This window comes from Moschus berezovskii, chromosome 28 (assembly GCF_049115385.1).
Source record: "Moschus berezovskii isolate FMDL1 chromosome 28, NW_MosBer_1.0, whole genome shotgun sequence".
Taxonomy (NCBI): domain Eukaryota; kingdom Metazoa; phylum Chordata; class Mammalia; order Artiodactyla; family Moschidae; genus Moschus; species Moschus berezovskii.
Window position 1 is genome coordinate 14602786 of NC_142487.1, and position 16518 is coordinate 14619303.

Below are 16518 nucleotides of genomic sequence, written 5' to 3' on the forward strand. Positions count from 1 at the left end.
TTAAAATCATTGTATCAAGTTGTGTGAAGGAGGTTTTTTAGCTGCTGCATGTGGACTGTAAGATTTTAGGTTTCTAATCTCCTTTTCTATCACTTTTTAAAGTTTTTAATATTTTTGTTTGAAAAAGCTCAACACAACATAATAATTTGCTTCTTTTAAAACTCTGTGAGTACTTAAGATAGTAACCTTTTTTATACCGAACATTCCACTGTCATCAGTATGTAATAATTTTATATACTGCAAATAGGCTTACGACTAGTTCTCATTAGATAGCTGATTTAAAAAGAAAATATTTGCCATGATAATTTAGTTACTACCTTTTCTGGTCTACTTTCTGACTGACTTATGTGGTGTTGAAAAGGTCTGTAGTAGGAGGCCAGAAATTTAGAATTTTCTCATGAAATGAAGTTATCTTTTCAAAAAGCTACACAAAGAACTACACAATAACTAAATATAAATCTTTTGCTTTATTTTCAGTCAAATATATGGTAACTGTGATATTTACGCTTTTCGTGCAGAGCTTATTCTAGAATAGGAATAGTATCACTGATGGTATTTGAAGAACCTCATGCATCTTTGACTTGAGTTTGTGCATGCTTTAGGCCCTGCTCTGCTGTTGGATTCCTTTGAGGTCTAGGGGTGTTGGTTGGGGCTATGTAGGTGTGACCCGAAGGCCAGAGAGTGTTCGCCTCTGCACAGGAGCTTCCCGAGGAATGTGCGACTTTCTGAAGAGGGTGACGTTGAGAGAAAAGGACTGATTGTCCTGGCTCTGAAATAGAGGAGTGGATGCATTTCTGACTTACTAGAGAATGCCATGGGGTCCCTTGTAGAGAATGGCACCCCGCAGACTTGGTGTGTGGCATTTTATTTAATGGCTTTGAGAGGAAATATGGCAGAATACTCACATCATTAGTTCAGAGCTGTAAACGCACACCAGGAAATTTGTTTGTATCCTCCCACCCGACTCCACCCCACTCTCTGGCCCTGTTTTGTTTTATACTGACTTTTAGACCAATCTATAAAGAAAATGCAATGGCACGCCACTCCAGTACTCTTGCCTAGAAAATCCCATGGATGGAGCAGCCTGGTGGGCTGCAGTCCATGGGGTCGCTAAGGGTCGGACACGACTGAGCGACTTTACTTTCACTTTTCACTTTCACACATTGGAGAAGGAAATGGCAACCCACTCCAGTGTTCTTGCCTGGAGAATCCCAGGGACGGGGGAGCCTGGTGGGCTTCCATCTATGGGTTCACACAGAGTTGGACACGACTGAAGTGACTTAGCAGCAGCAGCATAAAGAAAATGGCTGCATTGAGGTGTCGGAATCATAGGCCTGCAGGGAAGGCAGCCTTTTCAAGAAAGTCATGTTTCCACAAGGAGGCAAAGAGAAAGTTCAGTGCCCTTTTCCATAGAGCTGGCATTCCATAGGGCAGTGGAAAAGTTGTAGGAAGGTGAGTAATAGGTGGCTGGAGCAAAGGAGAATAACAGTTGAGTAGGGGACAAGACTGGAGGAGGGCACAGCGACCCACTCCAGTGTTCTTGCCTGGAGAATCCATGGACGGAGGAGCCTGACGGGCTACAGTCCATAGGGTCGCAGAGTCGGACACGACTGAAGCCACTTAGCACACTTGCAGACAGGGGACAAGACAGACAAATGGGTGGTCGCAGAGGGTTGTATTTTGTGAGTGGCCAGGAGGGTAGAAGTACATTTTACTTCTCATAACCATTGGTTTCCCTCTTACCTCTTCCTAGTGCCTTCTCCTTTGCTTGGCTCTACTTACACTGTTACTTCCTGCTGCGCTCTGCCTCTCCCTTACTGAGCCCGTCACACAGTCCTTTTTCAGTTCCCCCTAGTTGCACCTTTCTCTCTGTCTAGTTTGTTAGCCCAACTCTCCTTTGCTCCTTATATAGTTGACTTTCTTGTACTCATCTGGCCAAGTCTGATCCCTGGATGCACACTTCAGAGCCTTTATCCATGCTGGAGAAAGTCAGATAGTTGAAAAGTTGAGGGTCATATTAACTTCCTGATTTGCAGCCTCACCTTGGCTCTCAGTACTGCCCGGCACTTTCCTTCTTTCCTTACGCATCATTCTTTCTTCACAGTGGCTAGCTCACTTTTCTAAACCTACTCTAAACTGACTCTGCTATCCTACTCACACCTGTGCTCTGCAGATGGCCCTCTGCATTCTTTACAGATCAAGATACCTCAGCTTTCTGCCATCAAAGCTGTTTGCTCTCTGCCTTTTTTCTAGATATGGCCGGTAAAAATAACTGTACGCACGTACACACCCCCCTCCCTCAAACCCGGATCCCTCTTGGTGCCATCTGTTGCCATCTCCTCCACAGCCAGATGTCTTCAAATGTGTCTGCTCCATCTCTGCTTCTGTTCTTCAGGTAGCTTTGCTGCAATAGCTTCAGTCCCATCATTCCTCTGAGATTCCCCTGGCCAGGGTTGTGTATGGTCATCTTACCACCTGTTCTGTTGGGCTATACTTATTGTGTCTCTCTGTTGGGCATTGTAGGCACTTCTTCTGAGAAATGCTCTCTTTTATGGTGCCCTTGCTTCATATCTTCAGGTTTTCTTTCTGTCTCTTGGTTGATCTTGGTGAGCGCCTGTTCCTGTGCCCATCCCTTAATTATTGGTTTTTGTCAGGGCTCTGTTTTAGGCCCCCTTCGTTCCTCTGGATGAACTGTATCTTACCCGCTGTTGGGAGGACTTCTATTATTTCCTCTCTGGACCGCTGACCTGAGCTTTAGAACAGTAGTAACTTCAGCTGCCTGTTGAGTGTTTCAGAAGCATGTCATCCTCATGCCCTAAGCAGCACCCTCACATGTCCATTGGTGCGCCGAATGCCACTAGTTACCTGCGTCAGAAACCTTGGCGTCAGTTTTTCCTTTGCCTGATATCCAAGATTACTCACCGTTTGTTCTTACAGAAATACAGACTGTTCCTCCTTTTGTTTCATGGTTGAGCCATAGCCATTTCTCACCCCGGAAACTACAGCAGTCTTATCTGGTTTCCTTGCCTCTAATATTTCTTGTCCTGCTACTGGTTCTATTTCCGTACTTGAAAAATTTTAAATTCAAAATCCAATCATGTCACTTCTCTGCTGAAATCCTTCATTGGTTTCCTACTTTTCAAGGTCAAGTCCAGACTCCTTACCCGTGGTCTGCCCTCTGCTGACTTTACCAGCTCATTTCTCAGTATTTTTTTTTACTTCTGCTAACCGAGACCCCACCTGAAGGGCTGCACAGTGCTCCTCGCACTTTCTCCTCCCGCGTCTGCTCTTCCCTGTGAGCCCAGTGTCCTCGGGTGTTCTCCAGTCTAGGAAATGGTCCTTTCCTCTGCGTGCGTCAGGCATTCTGTGCCTCCCGCTCAGACCATAATGCCAATGGGCTGGTTTCTGGTGTCCTTGAATATATTGTAAGCTTGTTGAGGGTGGAAACTATGCCCCTCTTGTTTGTTCCCTGTAGTAGGCCTAGCGCTGAGCACGGTGCGTTTGTTGTTGTTTAGTCGCTTAGTCATGTCCAACTCTTTGTGACCCCATGGACTGTAGCCTTTCAGGCTTCTCTGTTCATGGGATTTTCCAAGCAATAATACTGGAGTGGGTTGGCATTTCCTTCTCCAGGGATCTTCCTGACCCAGGGATTGAACCCATGTCTTCTGCTTGGCAAGCGGATTCTTAACCACTGAGCCACCTGGGAAGCCCAAGCACAGTGCATAGCATGTCATAAATAAATATTTACTTTAGAAATAAGTAGATAAAGTATACTGTTAGATCTGGGCACAGCAAGTCTGCTTGAAATATTGAGTATGGAAAAACTGAAGGTTTGGAGAAAGGGGATACTGTCAATTTGTATTTGTCCTGAGCAGTACAGTTGGAACTATGTGCATGACAGCAGTCTAACTACAGCATTGAAGTAGAAATGAGACAAAAGACTTTGCCACAGACAAAGTAGTGGGGTCAGAGCAAGAATCTCAGTTTACCAAATCCAGGCTTAACCAAATTCCACTTAAGCAACCACCCTAGATTTAACAAAACTGGGTTTGTCTGGTGGATGTCACCTTTGCGTGCTTGTAGAGTTCAACATCACTGCCAATACCACACAGCATCCTATCTTTTCTTTAATACAGATAGGATTAACAAGCCTATGTGCTGTGTGTTCAGACACTCAGTTGTGTCCAACTCTTTGTAACCCCATGGATTGTAGCCCATCAGACTCCTCTGTCCATGGAATTCTCCCGGCAAGAACACTAGAGTGGGATGCCATTTTCTCTTCCAGGTGATCTTTCTGACCCAGGGATCAAACCTGTGTGTCTACCATCTCCTGCATTGGCAGGGCGGATTCTTTACCATTAGCACCACCGGGGAAGCCCACTAACAACCCTGTGCAGACTGTAATATAATTTCAGTCACTGGTTGTATCTAGAAGACTTTAATCTTCTATTTTCTCATATATGTATCACTTTCAATTGAAGAAAAAAAGGTAAAAATAATATTAAAGAATTGTAAAAAAGACCCACAATCATATTCAAATTCCCTTACTTTTCATAGCTTTTAAGCAGCACATACATATTTTTAGTGTTCCATGTGACTCTGTGTGTGTTACACATATATCTTCCCCAAGTTTCTACATAGCAATGTGGTGAGTATCATTTGACATCATGACTCTGCTTATTTAAAGTGTTTTCTGTAAGGCTAAATTCTCAGAGGCGAGATTATAGGGTCAGAGTGTATATAAATTATAAGTCTTTTTTGCTTGTGGGGCTGTCCAAAATTTTCAAAAAGGATTACACTACACGTTTGCAGGAGTATGAAAGTACAAGGTTTGTCTTGACCCTGAAGCATAGATATGAGTAAGATGAGAAGGGAAGAGAGAGTTGTATATATAAAATCTTATTTATATTGGTTTAGTTGACCTAAAGATCCTCTTGATGAGGGTGAAAGAGGAGAGTGAAAAAACTAGCCAAAAACTCAACATGAAAAAAAAAAAAGGCTAAGATCATGGCATCCAGTTCCATCACTTCATGGCAAATAGGAAGGGAAAAAGTGAATATAGTGACAAATTTTATTTTCTTGGTCTCCAAAGTCATTGTTCAGTGACTGCAGCTGTGAAGTTTAAAGCTACTTGCTCCTTGGAAGGAAACTATGACATACCTAGACAGCATGCTAAAAAGCAGAGACACTACTTTGCCAACAAAGATCTGTCTAGTTAAAGCTATGGTTTTTCTAGTAGTCATGTATGGATGTGAGAGTTGGACCATAAAGAAGGCTGAGCACCAAAGAATTGATGCTTTCGAAATACGGTGCTGGAGAAGACTTGAGAGTCCCTTGAACTGCAAGGAGTTGAGTCAGTCCTAAAGGAAATCAACTCTGAATATTCATTGGAACGACTGATGCTGATGCTCCAGTTCTTTGGCCATCTGATGCGGAGAGGCAACTCACTGGAAAAGACCCTGATGGTGGGAAAGATCGAAAGCAAAAGGAGAAGGGGGCAGCAATGGATGAGATGGTTAGATAGCATCATCAACCCAATGGACATGAATTTGAGCAAACTTTGGGAGATGGTGAAGGACAAAGAGCATGGTGTGCTACAGTCCATGGGATCTCAAAGAGTCAGACATGGCTTAGTGACTGAACAACAACAACAGTTGTTGGGTTTTTTTTTTTTAAATAGAAATAATTTTGTATCAGATGACAATATATTTAAATAAAAATACATCTTTAAAGAGTAAATGAAAATTTATACCTGTTGCAACTCTGTTTATTCCATGTTTACTCCTAGACATTCTGAAATTCATCCTAAGTCAGAACATTCATGAGCTGAATAACTAGGTTTTTAACTCTTTGTCTCGGTTTTTTTTTTTTTTTTTTTGACTGTGACATGCAGGATCTTAGTTCTCCCAGCTAGGTATTGAACCTGTAACCCCTGCATTGGAAGCGTGAAGTCCTGTCTAACTAGAGGAGCGCCAAGGAATCCCTCTGAATTTTAACTCTTTTTAGAATTGTTTAAACAACTGTGTACTTTGGTGCTATGCCATTAACCTGTATTGAGAATCAGTTCTATTAAACTCATGTTTAGTGGTGGAAAATGCATTTTATTGCACCATGGAATAGATGCTTTGTGAAGATCTTTGTGAGAAAGTCCTTACAGGCTCCAGTGCTTTCCAGGGTGAAGCATTGTGTGGTGCTTTCTGTCTAATGAGGAGTGTCAGCAACATATAAGTTATATATTTCAGTTTCTCAGGGCAAAAATTACTATTTGCTTCTAGTCTTCCCTTTTAGATGATGTTTTGGGTCCAGTCCACCCCCCCCCGCAACCAGAGATCAAACCTGGACCATCGTCAGCGATAGTGCAGAGTCTTAACCACTTGGACTGCCAGGGAATTCCCTTGGGTTTGATATTGTCAAATCTGGATTCCTGGAGAGAAAATTGTTAAAATTGTTTAAACTTGAGAGAAAAGTATTAAATCTTTTGTAAGGTTTCCCAATGTAGCTATGATATTAATAATTCTTTTATTTACTCCATTGTGCCTTTTAGTTTGTCTGGTTTGTTATATTAAAATGGTAAGCAGTAGAGAACCTCTTTGACCTGAGTGGAGACAAACCTACCCTCAGGTCATTTAAAAGCAGAGTAGAATTTAATGCAAAAAGCATCACAGGATAGAGTATTATTGCAATTTGTATATACCTACATTTATATGCACAAACTTGTCAGAGTACTCTAGAATTTTTTCTCCAAAGGAATGGCAGTAGAAAGCAAGAGAATTGGAGTTCTTACTCTTGGGTCCTTCTCTGTTGTTTGAACATTCTTTTGACAATGAATATGTATTTTTTTTTTTTATTTGACATAGGTAACAGTTTCATGGAGGCAAGCTTTTATAAGGGCACTCTGCCTCAGTGATTAAACTGAGAGGGGAAATCCATCAATGCGATGTTTCTGCTGCTTTTAAGGAATCAAAATATAGTACTTAGTTTTTTCTCCCCTTTCTCTCTCAGGTCATTTGGATCCAGGATTCCTAGCAAGTGAGAAAACATCTGCTGGCAATGCACCACTCAATGAAGAAATTAATATTGCCTCTTCAGATAGTGAAGTGGAGATTGTGGGGGTTCAGGAACATGCAAGGTAGGAAATTAATTGGAGAGAAGAAAATGGTATGGCATGCCATGGCATGGCTGGCATGAACGTTGGGAGCTATTTCTCAGCTTCCTGTAGTTTAAGAAATACATTTTGATTATAGACACTTGATGGTCTTCAGAATGTATTGCAGATTGTCTTATATCAGAAACATTTTGGCCACACATGTATGGGAACCAGAACTAATGTTTTTCTCTTATTTTTAGCAAATGGCTAGATGGCTTAACAGTTTTTTCTGTTATGGCCAAAGTATCATACCATACTTCCCCCCTCTCACCCATATTTTCTTGCCTTTCAGTTTATCTTGAAATATATCAGGAACAGATAATTGGAAAATCTGCATTTGACATCACACCTCTTAGAGCACCTCTCCTTATCTTCCATGAAAAGTTACAAGTTACTTTAGTCAGTTCCTAACAGTGTATTTATGGTGATTTTCATGTGATTTAGGATATCTTGTTTCTTAGGAATTAAAAAAGCTGTAAGACATTGAATTAGTGTGCAGTAACACATTGGAGAAGGAAATGGCAGCCCGTTTCTGTGTTCTTGCCTGGAGAATCCAGGGATAGGGGAGCCTGGTGGGCTTCTGTCTATGGGGTCACACTCAGTCGGACACGACTGAAGTGACTTAGCAGCAGCAGCAGTATAGAAATAATTTTGTGAAGTTTGTCATTCTTTAAGATAAGAGTGAGCAAACTGTAGCCCATGGGCCAAATCTGGCCTGCTGCATCTTTTTATACGGACCTCAAGCTGAGCATTGTTTCTATGTTTTCAAATGGTTGGGGGGGTGGGAAATCAAGACACGTCTTGATATGAAAAAATTAAATGAAATTCAAATACAATTTATTTATCCATAAATAAAGTTTTGTTTGAACAGACAATGCTTATTTACTTAAATATTGTCAATTTTACACTCCAGTGGCAGAATTGCAAAGTTTCTTCAGACACCTTAGGGTCCACAGAGCCAAAGATATTTAATGTCTAGCTCTTTGCAGAAAAAATTTACTGACTCTTCCTTTAAGATATGGTCCTAAGAATTAGTTGCAGCCCTGTCAGAGATATACCTGAGGAACATTTAACACATGCATACAAAACAAAATCTTGTCTGTGGAAAAATCTGTATTCTCTGTAGTGAACAATTTTTCTCCTGTGCCACAGGAGTTATGATTGTGTGATTTCTTCAAGTAGGTACACAAGATAGTATCTTGCCTTATTTTTAGATCTGATTTTGATCTTTGGTTAGCAAAACATTCACCAGCACTTATTTCTCCTGCTGACTTATATAAAAGCCGTATTTAGGAGTGGAGAAGGGGGGCAGGATACACATGCACAGACATTGAGGAGTCCTCTTTCTAGTGAGAACCGAGTTTACTTTCTGAAAGGACTTTTTAGTTAAACAATTGGGGCTTTAAGGGTGTAGAGTTAAGTCGTAATTTATCAAGCCATCTCCCCATAAATGGCTAATTCTCTATCAGAACACTTTACCTTCTATCTTGTATTTATGCCGTAAGTCTGTCTGCATAGCTGCTTCCTTTTTTCTTGTCTTTCTAAATGGTTATTTCCCCCTATTCTGGTGGGAAAGAACTTTCATTCTTTAACCATTTCTTTACCTCATTCTTTCTTCTCTTCCTTAATAAAAAGCTTTTTCCTGTGATGTTCTCTTTCATTTTCTCATGTATTTCCTTCCAGCTGACTTATTCATCAGATGAAGAAGATAGAACTCCAGATTTCTTGCTTCAGCATACATTTGTCATTATTTTATTTCAGCACTGTATAAATATAAAAGACAGTGTTAGACTTTAAGCCCATGTCAAGATCTTTCTAGAATATGATAGTATTTTCCATTTCCGACTCTGTACTTATTATAAAACTATTCTGCCTATTGACTGATAGACTGATGTAGGTTAATTATCTTCTGTTGTGCCAGGAGCACATTATCCAGTTACCAACTTCCTCTTGACTGACTTTTCAAATTTTAATTCAGTGTTACTCATGTGTTTCTACTTAAGTAGGAAAGAATAGGTCATGACCTGTGTTGTCTATTTAAGCTCTCGTTCATTCTGAGACATATCACTTGGTCCAGTTCTCTATTAACTCTTGCCAGTTCTTCCTTCTTTATTGTTTCTTTGTGCCTAGAGATGTTACAGATGCTACTCTTCTTTTCAGGGATTTCCCCAGTGGCTAAAGACTCTGCCTGCAATGCAGGAGACACGGGTTCAATCCCTGGGTCAGCAAGGTCCCATGGAAGAGGGCATGGCAACCCGCTCCAGTATTTCTTGCCTGGAGAATCCTGGAGTCCATAGGGTCGCAGAGTCAGACATGACTGATGTGACTGAGCACACACACCCTTCTTTACAGATTCTTTAACTTTGCTTTCGTAATGAAATCTTCAGCTTCTTTTCCTACGAATGTTTTTATCTGTAGCTGAAATTATATTATTTCTGTTAAAACTTGTAGATTTAAATTCTAAGTTTCTCTCACCTTCAGTACTCGCACACACTCAAAGATCATCTTTAGTAGACCCTTCTCTGAATTTGTTACAGTCTTTTATTCAGATTGTCATTTTACTCTATGAACAAACGTACTTATTTCAGTCTTAACTAAGTCAAATGACTTTGGGTACATTTTAAATAACATGCTATAACATTACTTTGAGGACTTTTTCTTACCAGGCTCTGAAATATAAAGATGTGTTTTTGTTTTTTAAATTCTGATCTTTCAGTTTGAATCCTGGGGAAATCATATCTTAGCAGTAACAGCTTTATCTTAAAATCTCAGTGTTGGTTAATAACTGTCCATACAGTGGAAGATAGGTAGGGTTGACAACTTCTATTGGAGTACTTTGAATGGACTCTTATCATTATGAGGGGATCTCTCATTTTGGCCCTTGGTCTAGGAATGAGTAGAATCTCACTGACTATGGTGCCTTTCTCAAAAGTGTTCCAGCAGTTTTATTTAGAAGAAGCCTGGTAGTCTTTCAAACATTGAGGTTAAAAAGGTGAGAAGCAGGTTAGGGGGCGGGGGGCTGAGAGGCTTTCTTATTGGCTGCTTTGAAATTGCCCCTTTAGCTGGCTGTGTCTCATCTGGAATTTGTTTCTTTTACAGGTCTAGGGTTGCAGTTATGAAGTATTGATGGGCTTCTGGCAGGGTTATCGCTTGGAAGAAGGTTTTAGGTTTTGATCCACATCTTTGTGTTCTAATTTGATTTTTTGCATGCATAGATGTTTTGTTTGGATTTAGTTGTCCTTTTCTTTTTCCTTTTGGTATTCTACCTTGTGGGCTTTCTGAGAGCTTTAAAAAAAAAACAAACCTCAGACTTCATTCTTGCGTTGTTCTCTTTGGGATTGTGGTTGTTCTGACTTGCACTGGATACCATTTTTCCATATTAGAAATATTCTGTTTTGTTGACCTTTGCACTCAGTAATTCTGGTTATGACGTGCTTTTTTTTTTTTTCAGTAAACAGTCATTTTTCTTTTCTTGCATGCTAACGTCTTTCCTTGCTCTTTCATTTTAGATTTTGCTCTTTCGTTTTAGATACTCCCTTAGCTTACGTGTTTCTTGTAGTTATAGGCTGGAAAGCATGCTTTCTTAACTTGAATGCATCTTTTATGGCTGCCTTGAATTGCCGTGATGAACTCTTGTCGTTGTCTACATGTCATTCCTAGGTGTTATTTTTGGACAGTCCAGTTTTATAAGATGCTGTTTGCTAGTGAGATGGGAACTTCTCTAAAATCTCTGGTTCTTCTGCACCCACTTAATTTTGCCATAAGTTTTAAGTTATGACCCTCTTGACAATATCTTTCTTTATGCTTTGTCCTTTTTCCTTCTTTCCTCTACCAGCCTCGTTGATAATCCCCCTAGGAAGATGAGTGCATGTAGCATGGGTCTTTATGTTGTGGAACTGTGCTGGAACAGTTCTCTTAGTACTTGTTCTGTGAAGCTTTTATGAATAATCAGACTCTTATCTCCTTTCACAAACATGGTCCTGTGCTCATTGGTTAATGTTGATTCACCCATCAGCAGAAGAATTAGTGTGGGAAAGCTTTTGCATTTAAGACTGACTGTATCCTAGAACCACTTGCTAACATTAACCTTAAAAAAGCAAGGGGGGGTGGGTGAGCATTTCTCTGAAGCTACAAGGATTCACTCCACCTTCAGTTCAGAAAAATAAGTAGGAATGTTATCTAAGAGGTCACCTCCAGGATCTGTAAATGAGAGCAAAAAATGGTTAATTCTTAATGTTGTTTTCTTAGAATAGTAAGTTAACTGTATCAACAGCTGATCATCATCAGAGCCTGCCCTCTTTCTGTGTTTTTCTTCCTTTCTACTCCAAAGTCTCTCCATTATTAGTTTTAGTGTATGAAGAGCAGAAGATTATAATAATATCAAACTTATTGTTTATAAATAGTGGATTGGTGGGGGAAATGGAAATGAGGCCTAAGCAGTTTTTCTTGGCTATGAGACTCAAAATGTGACTCTTTATAGACCTGTTGCCAGTCATATGCAGATTAAATGCTTTGTGAGGAAAAGCTTGTGTCTGCACTAGAATCTGATTGGACTGATTGTAAAACAGATGAGTATACTCCCACCCCATATCTTTCATAATAGAAAAAGGATATGTGCTAATACATGGAACTGTTTTATGTTAGTTAACCTTCCAAAATTTTGAACTTCTCACATCCTTCTTTTTTTAAAAATGTATTTTTATTATTTATTTATTTGGCTGCACCAGATCTTATTTCCTGCATGCAGGATCTAGTTTCCTGACCAGGGATCAAACCTGGGCCCCCTGCATTTGGAGGGTGGAGTCCCAGCCTCTAGACCACCAGGGAGGTCCCTTACATCCTCCTTTATAGGGCCTCTCTGTGGGATTAATAACAGTTGTTGTAGTCCCATTTCGTACTGAAATTTGTTTTCCTTCTTATCTAAGTTATTCTGTAATGTACCATCTTATAAAATAGAGCTTGACCTTTTTCCCCCGTACTTAAAAAAATGTGTTAAAAGTCTTGTTCTGTCCTCATCCATCTCCTAGCTACCATTTTATTTAAGGTGGTTGAGGTCTTAAATCATAAAAAATTTTTCGAATGTTCTGTTGGCTTTCTAACACACAGAGAAAAGCTGTAAGTTTGCATTCTAGCTTTTGTACCCATACCCAAGTAACCAGCACTCAGACCAAGAAACAGAAGTCCCCTTGTGCCACTTCTTAGTTAAACCTCCCCTGGGGCTTCCCTGGTGGCTCAGAGGTTAAAGCCTCTGCCTGCAATGCGGGAGACCTTGGTTTGATCCCTGGCTCGGGAAGACCCCCTGGAGAAGGAAACAGCAGCCCACTCCAGTATTCTTGCCTGGAGAATCCCATGGACGGAGGAGCCTGGTGGGCTACAGTCCACGGGGTCGCAAAGAGTCGGACACGACCGAGTGACTTCATACACTGTCCACCACCTTGTCTCCGTAGCTACTATCCTGACTCCTAACAGGATAGTTTGCCTATATTCAGAATCTTATTAACATTCCTGACAGATGCCTCAGCAATTACTTAAATGTTTAAAAGGCAGATTATTCTGTTTTGTGTCGTAATGACCATTCAAAACTTGCCTTCTAGAAAACTATTCATGGTTCTTACTTTGCTCTCAAGATTGTGTGCATGGAGGAGGTGCCTTCCATGGTTATTCTCCCTTCTTTGGCAGCTGCCCTTCAGTCACAGTTAATAGGAGACAGGGAAGTTTTTGACCAAAGAAAGGATCATCACATTCTCCAGAGAACCTAAAATTTTGAAGAGAAACAGAGTAAGAGGATTGGTTGTTGTTATTGTTCAGTCACAAAGTCGTTTGCAACTGTTTGCAACCCCATGGACTGCAGCACACCAGTTTCCCCTGTCCTTCACTCCCTCCCAGAGTTTGCTCAGATTCATGTCCATTGAGGCAGCGATGCTACCCAACTATCTCGTCCTCCGACACCCTCTGTTCTTGTTACCTTCAGTCTTTCCAGCATCAGGGTCTTTTCCAGTGAGCTGCTCTTCACATCAGGTGAAGATGGAGCTTCAGCTTCAGCCCCTCCAGTGCACTCAGGGCTGATTTCCTTTAGGACTGACTGGTTTGAAGGAGGCTCCACGAGCACCATGCTTTGGAAGCCTCAGGTCTTCAGCGCTCAGGCTTCTTTCTGCTCCAGTTCTCACATCCACTCACGACCGCTGGAGAAACTATAGCTTTGACTAGACACACCTCGGTCGGCACACTGATGTTTCTACTTTCTAATACGCTCTCTAGGTTTGTCATTGCTTTCCTTCCAACAAACAAGCGTCTTTCAATTCCATGGCTGCAGTCATTGTCCGCCCTGATTTTGGAGCCAAAGAAAATAAAATCTGTCACTGCTTCCAATTTTTTCCCATTCTGTTTGCCATGAGGTTATGGTTCTTTGAGGTGCTCAAGTAATGGTCACTTCCAGTAAATTTTCTTTTTTCGCTTAGAGTAGCCCAATTTGTTTTCCAGTAACTGGAGCTATTTATGACCTAACTACAGAAGTGGTTTAGTTTATACACCTGAAGAAATGCCTTATCTCCTTCAACCTTTCCTCATTAATAAATATCCTCTCTAAACCTTTCACTCACCTACTCTAGACACTTTCTAGAATCTGCTTTGCTTTTTATTGTATTATTCCTAGGAGCTAAGCAGTCTTTTTACAATAAAGCATAGTGTATAATACTTCAGGTGCAGTCTGGGAAAGACATGGTTGTTTAGTTGGAAATAAACTCCCCAGAGGAGACCTAATTTTGTTCTGGTTCCATGCTTTACTTTCTTAAGACCCTGGGAAGTGTCTTTTGGTCTTGGTTTTCTCTTCTGTAAAGTGGGAAGATTGGATTGGGTCCTTTTTAAAGCCACTCCTTGATGTCCTGATGTTACATTGTATGATTACTTTAGGAGCAGTGCAAAGTAATAGTTGGGAGTAAATACTGCTTTTATTTCAGAATTAATTTCTTGCAGAGATTACAAGAGATTTATTTCTGTCAGAGATTACATTGACTTTTTTTGGTAGCTCTTCATCCCCTGATTTTTCTAAGTTTCCAACCAGCTTTTACTTCAATTACTGCTTGTATAAATGAGTATTTGAACTGTTGAAGAACTTTATATTTTTTAATTGTTGGTCTGGGCCTGTCTTTGCACCCTGCTGACTCTGTTGTGTTTTGCCTTACCCAGTTTAATACACACCTTTGTTAAGTGGCAACATTATGTTGTGGAAAGCATTGGACCAGAAATCAGACTTGGCCTGAAGTTCTCTTGCCTACACTTTCAAACAAGTCATGTAATTTCTCTTTAATTCTCAGTTTCCCTGTCAGTATAGCTTCCACATCTACTTCATGGGTCTGTTGGGTGTGTCAGATGTGGAAAAACTACTTAATAATTTTGGTATTCTGTTGTCATCAGTCATCAAAACCATTTCTTGAAAATGTTGAATGGACTCCTTTGACTGACTTTCTTCCGTGACTACTTGATCATTTAATCTCAGTGTATTTAAAGAGTGGACAGATTTGGATTAGACTTTGGGTTTTTCTTTGTCTTATTTTAATGCTTTTCACTAGCTACTCTTTGAAAATATGGTGGCTTCTGGGTTAGTAGCCGCTTGACTCATTCCAGAAAGATGATGGCCCTCTGATAACTATAGCAAGTCCACATTCTACCCCTACTCTGGCCCCAAGGGATCTGTTTTTTGGCACCTCTCTTGGGAAGGGCGTCCTTTTCAGGCTGGACTTTGTAGGAGCTGGGCCTCTTTCTGTGATCTTAAGGATCCTCAGGGGCAGTTCTATAGCTAAACTTTGTGCACGCATGCTCAATCTCTTAGTCATGTCCAACTCTTTGTGACCTTATGAACTGTGGCCCACCAGTCTCCTTTGTCCGTGGGATTCTCCTGGCAAGGATACTGGAGTGGGTTGCTATTTCCTTGTCCAGGGGGTCTTAACGCAACCAGAGATTGAGCCCACATCTCCTGTGTGTCCTACATTGGCAGGCACATTCATTACCACTGAGCCACCTGAGAAGGCCAAATTCAAACTGAAACACCATCAGTTCTCCTGCTTCTAAGCCTTCAGACTCAGATGAAACTACACCATTGGCTCTCCTGGGCCTCCAGCTTACTGACTGCAGACTTTGGAACCTCTCAGCCGCCATGAATTCCTTATAATAAACTTTGTCTATTGTTACTCTAATGTTTCTTTTGAACCTAGAGGTGCAGGTGGCATGGCGTCGAAATTGGAGTTCTGAAGTGACTAAGCATCACTCATTGTATACAGGTAGTCAGAGCAGCTGCTTGCTATCCACTGTAGTAGTTTGTGTGATTAAAATCATGCCACTTGCCACTTCTCACGTGTGTTGCGCAGTGAGGGGTCTTAAAATCGAGATGGGACGGCATAAGGAGCAGTGATAGCTTGTGCTGCTTGCCTTCCTCTCATTTGAGTCAAAACTTACTCCGTGGCTCATCCTGGAGGTTCATGGTTCTATTATTTGACTGGAATGTGCAATTCAATCTGGAGGTATTTCTGAAACAGTTCTCTCCCAGTCGTTGAACTTTGAGATATGTCTGCTTGGCAGTTCTGTCACTCTTACGGAACACTGTTAGAGAATCTAAGCTAAGTACTTCAGCCTTGTTATTTTCGCTGAACTAAAGCATTATTGTTTGTGCTGAACTAGCCAGATTTTTCTGTTGTCACCTTCAAGATGAGGAAAATTGATCTTTAATTCATGTTGTTGCTTAGTCACTAAGTTGTATCTAACTCTTTGTGACTCCATGGACTATAGCCTGACAGGCTCCTCTGTCCCTGGGGTTTTCCAGGCAAGAATACTGGAGTGGGTTGCCATTTCCTTCTCCAGGGGATCTTCCCAACTCTGGGATCAAACCCACATCTCCTGCATTGGCAGGCAGATTGACCACTGAGCCACCAGGGAATCCTCTGTAGCTCATGATCTAGTACTTATATAGACATTTATAAATCTAATCTGTAAAAGGGGTATTACTGTTAACTTTTTGAAAGTAATATGGACAAATATGGTACGGAACTTACTTTAAGAACAGATTTCCTCTATATTTCTTATTGTTTCATTTGCTCAGACTAATTGGGCATCTTAATTTTGCTTGCGATTTATATGCTGTCCTATCCTGAAGATTCCAGAGACTTAAATGAGTTCATAGAAACAATATCTTGTCCATTATCAGTAATAGGTCTAGACATAACTCAGGAGCTTGTGACTGAGACAAGGATTTGGCATTTCTTAGGCTACGCTGAGAGAGGCAGGGAGACTGACAGACAGACAGACACAGAGGGAAGGAGGAGAAGGGGGAAGGATATTGGTTGTGGGTTTTACGAACTTGTGTAGTAGGCTGATCTTAG

At 40.9% G+C, this 16518-nt stretch overlaps 1 protein-coding gene across 3 annotated transcripts in view; it reads left to right on the forward strand.

The window, feature by feature from the left end:
• The window catches only part of ARK2N (arkadia (RNF111) N-terminal like PKA signaling regulator 2N), an 88970-nt gene that overhangs the window by 61922 nt on the left and 10530 nt on the right, over positions 1-16518 (forward strand). For all 3 annotated transcript variants that reach the window (XM_055417295.2, XM_055417293.2, XM_055417296.2), the window contains one exon: positions 7003-7129. In XM_055417295.2, coding sequence (XP_055273270.1) covers positions 7003-7129 — 127 coding nt within the window. The remainder of the gene's footprint in view (positions 1-7002; positions 7130-16518) is intronic.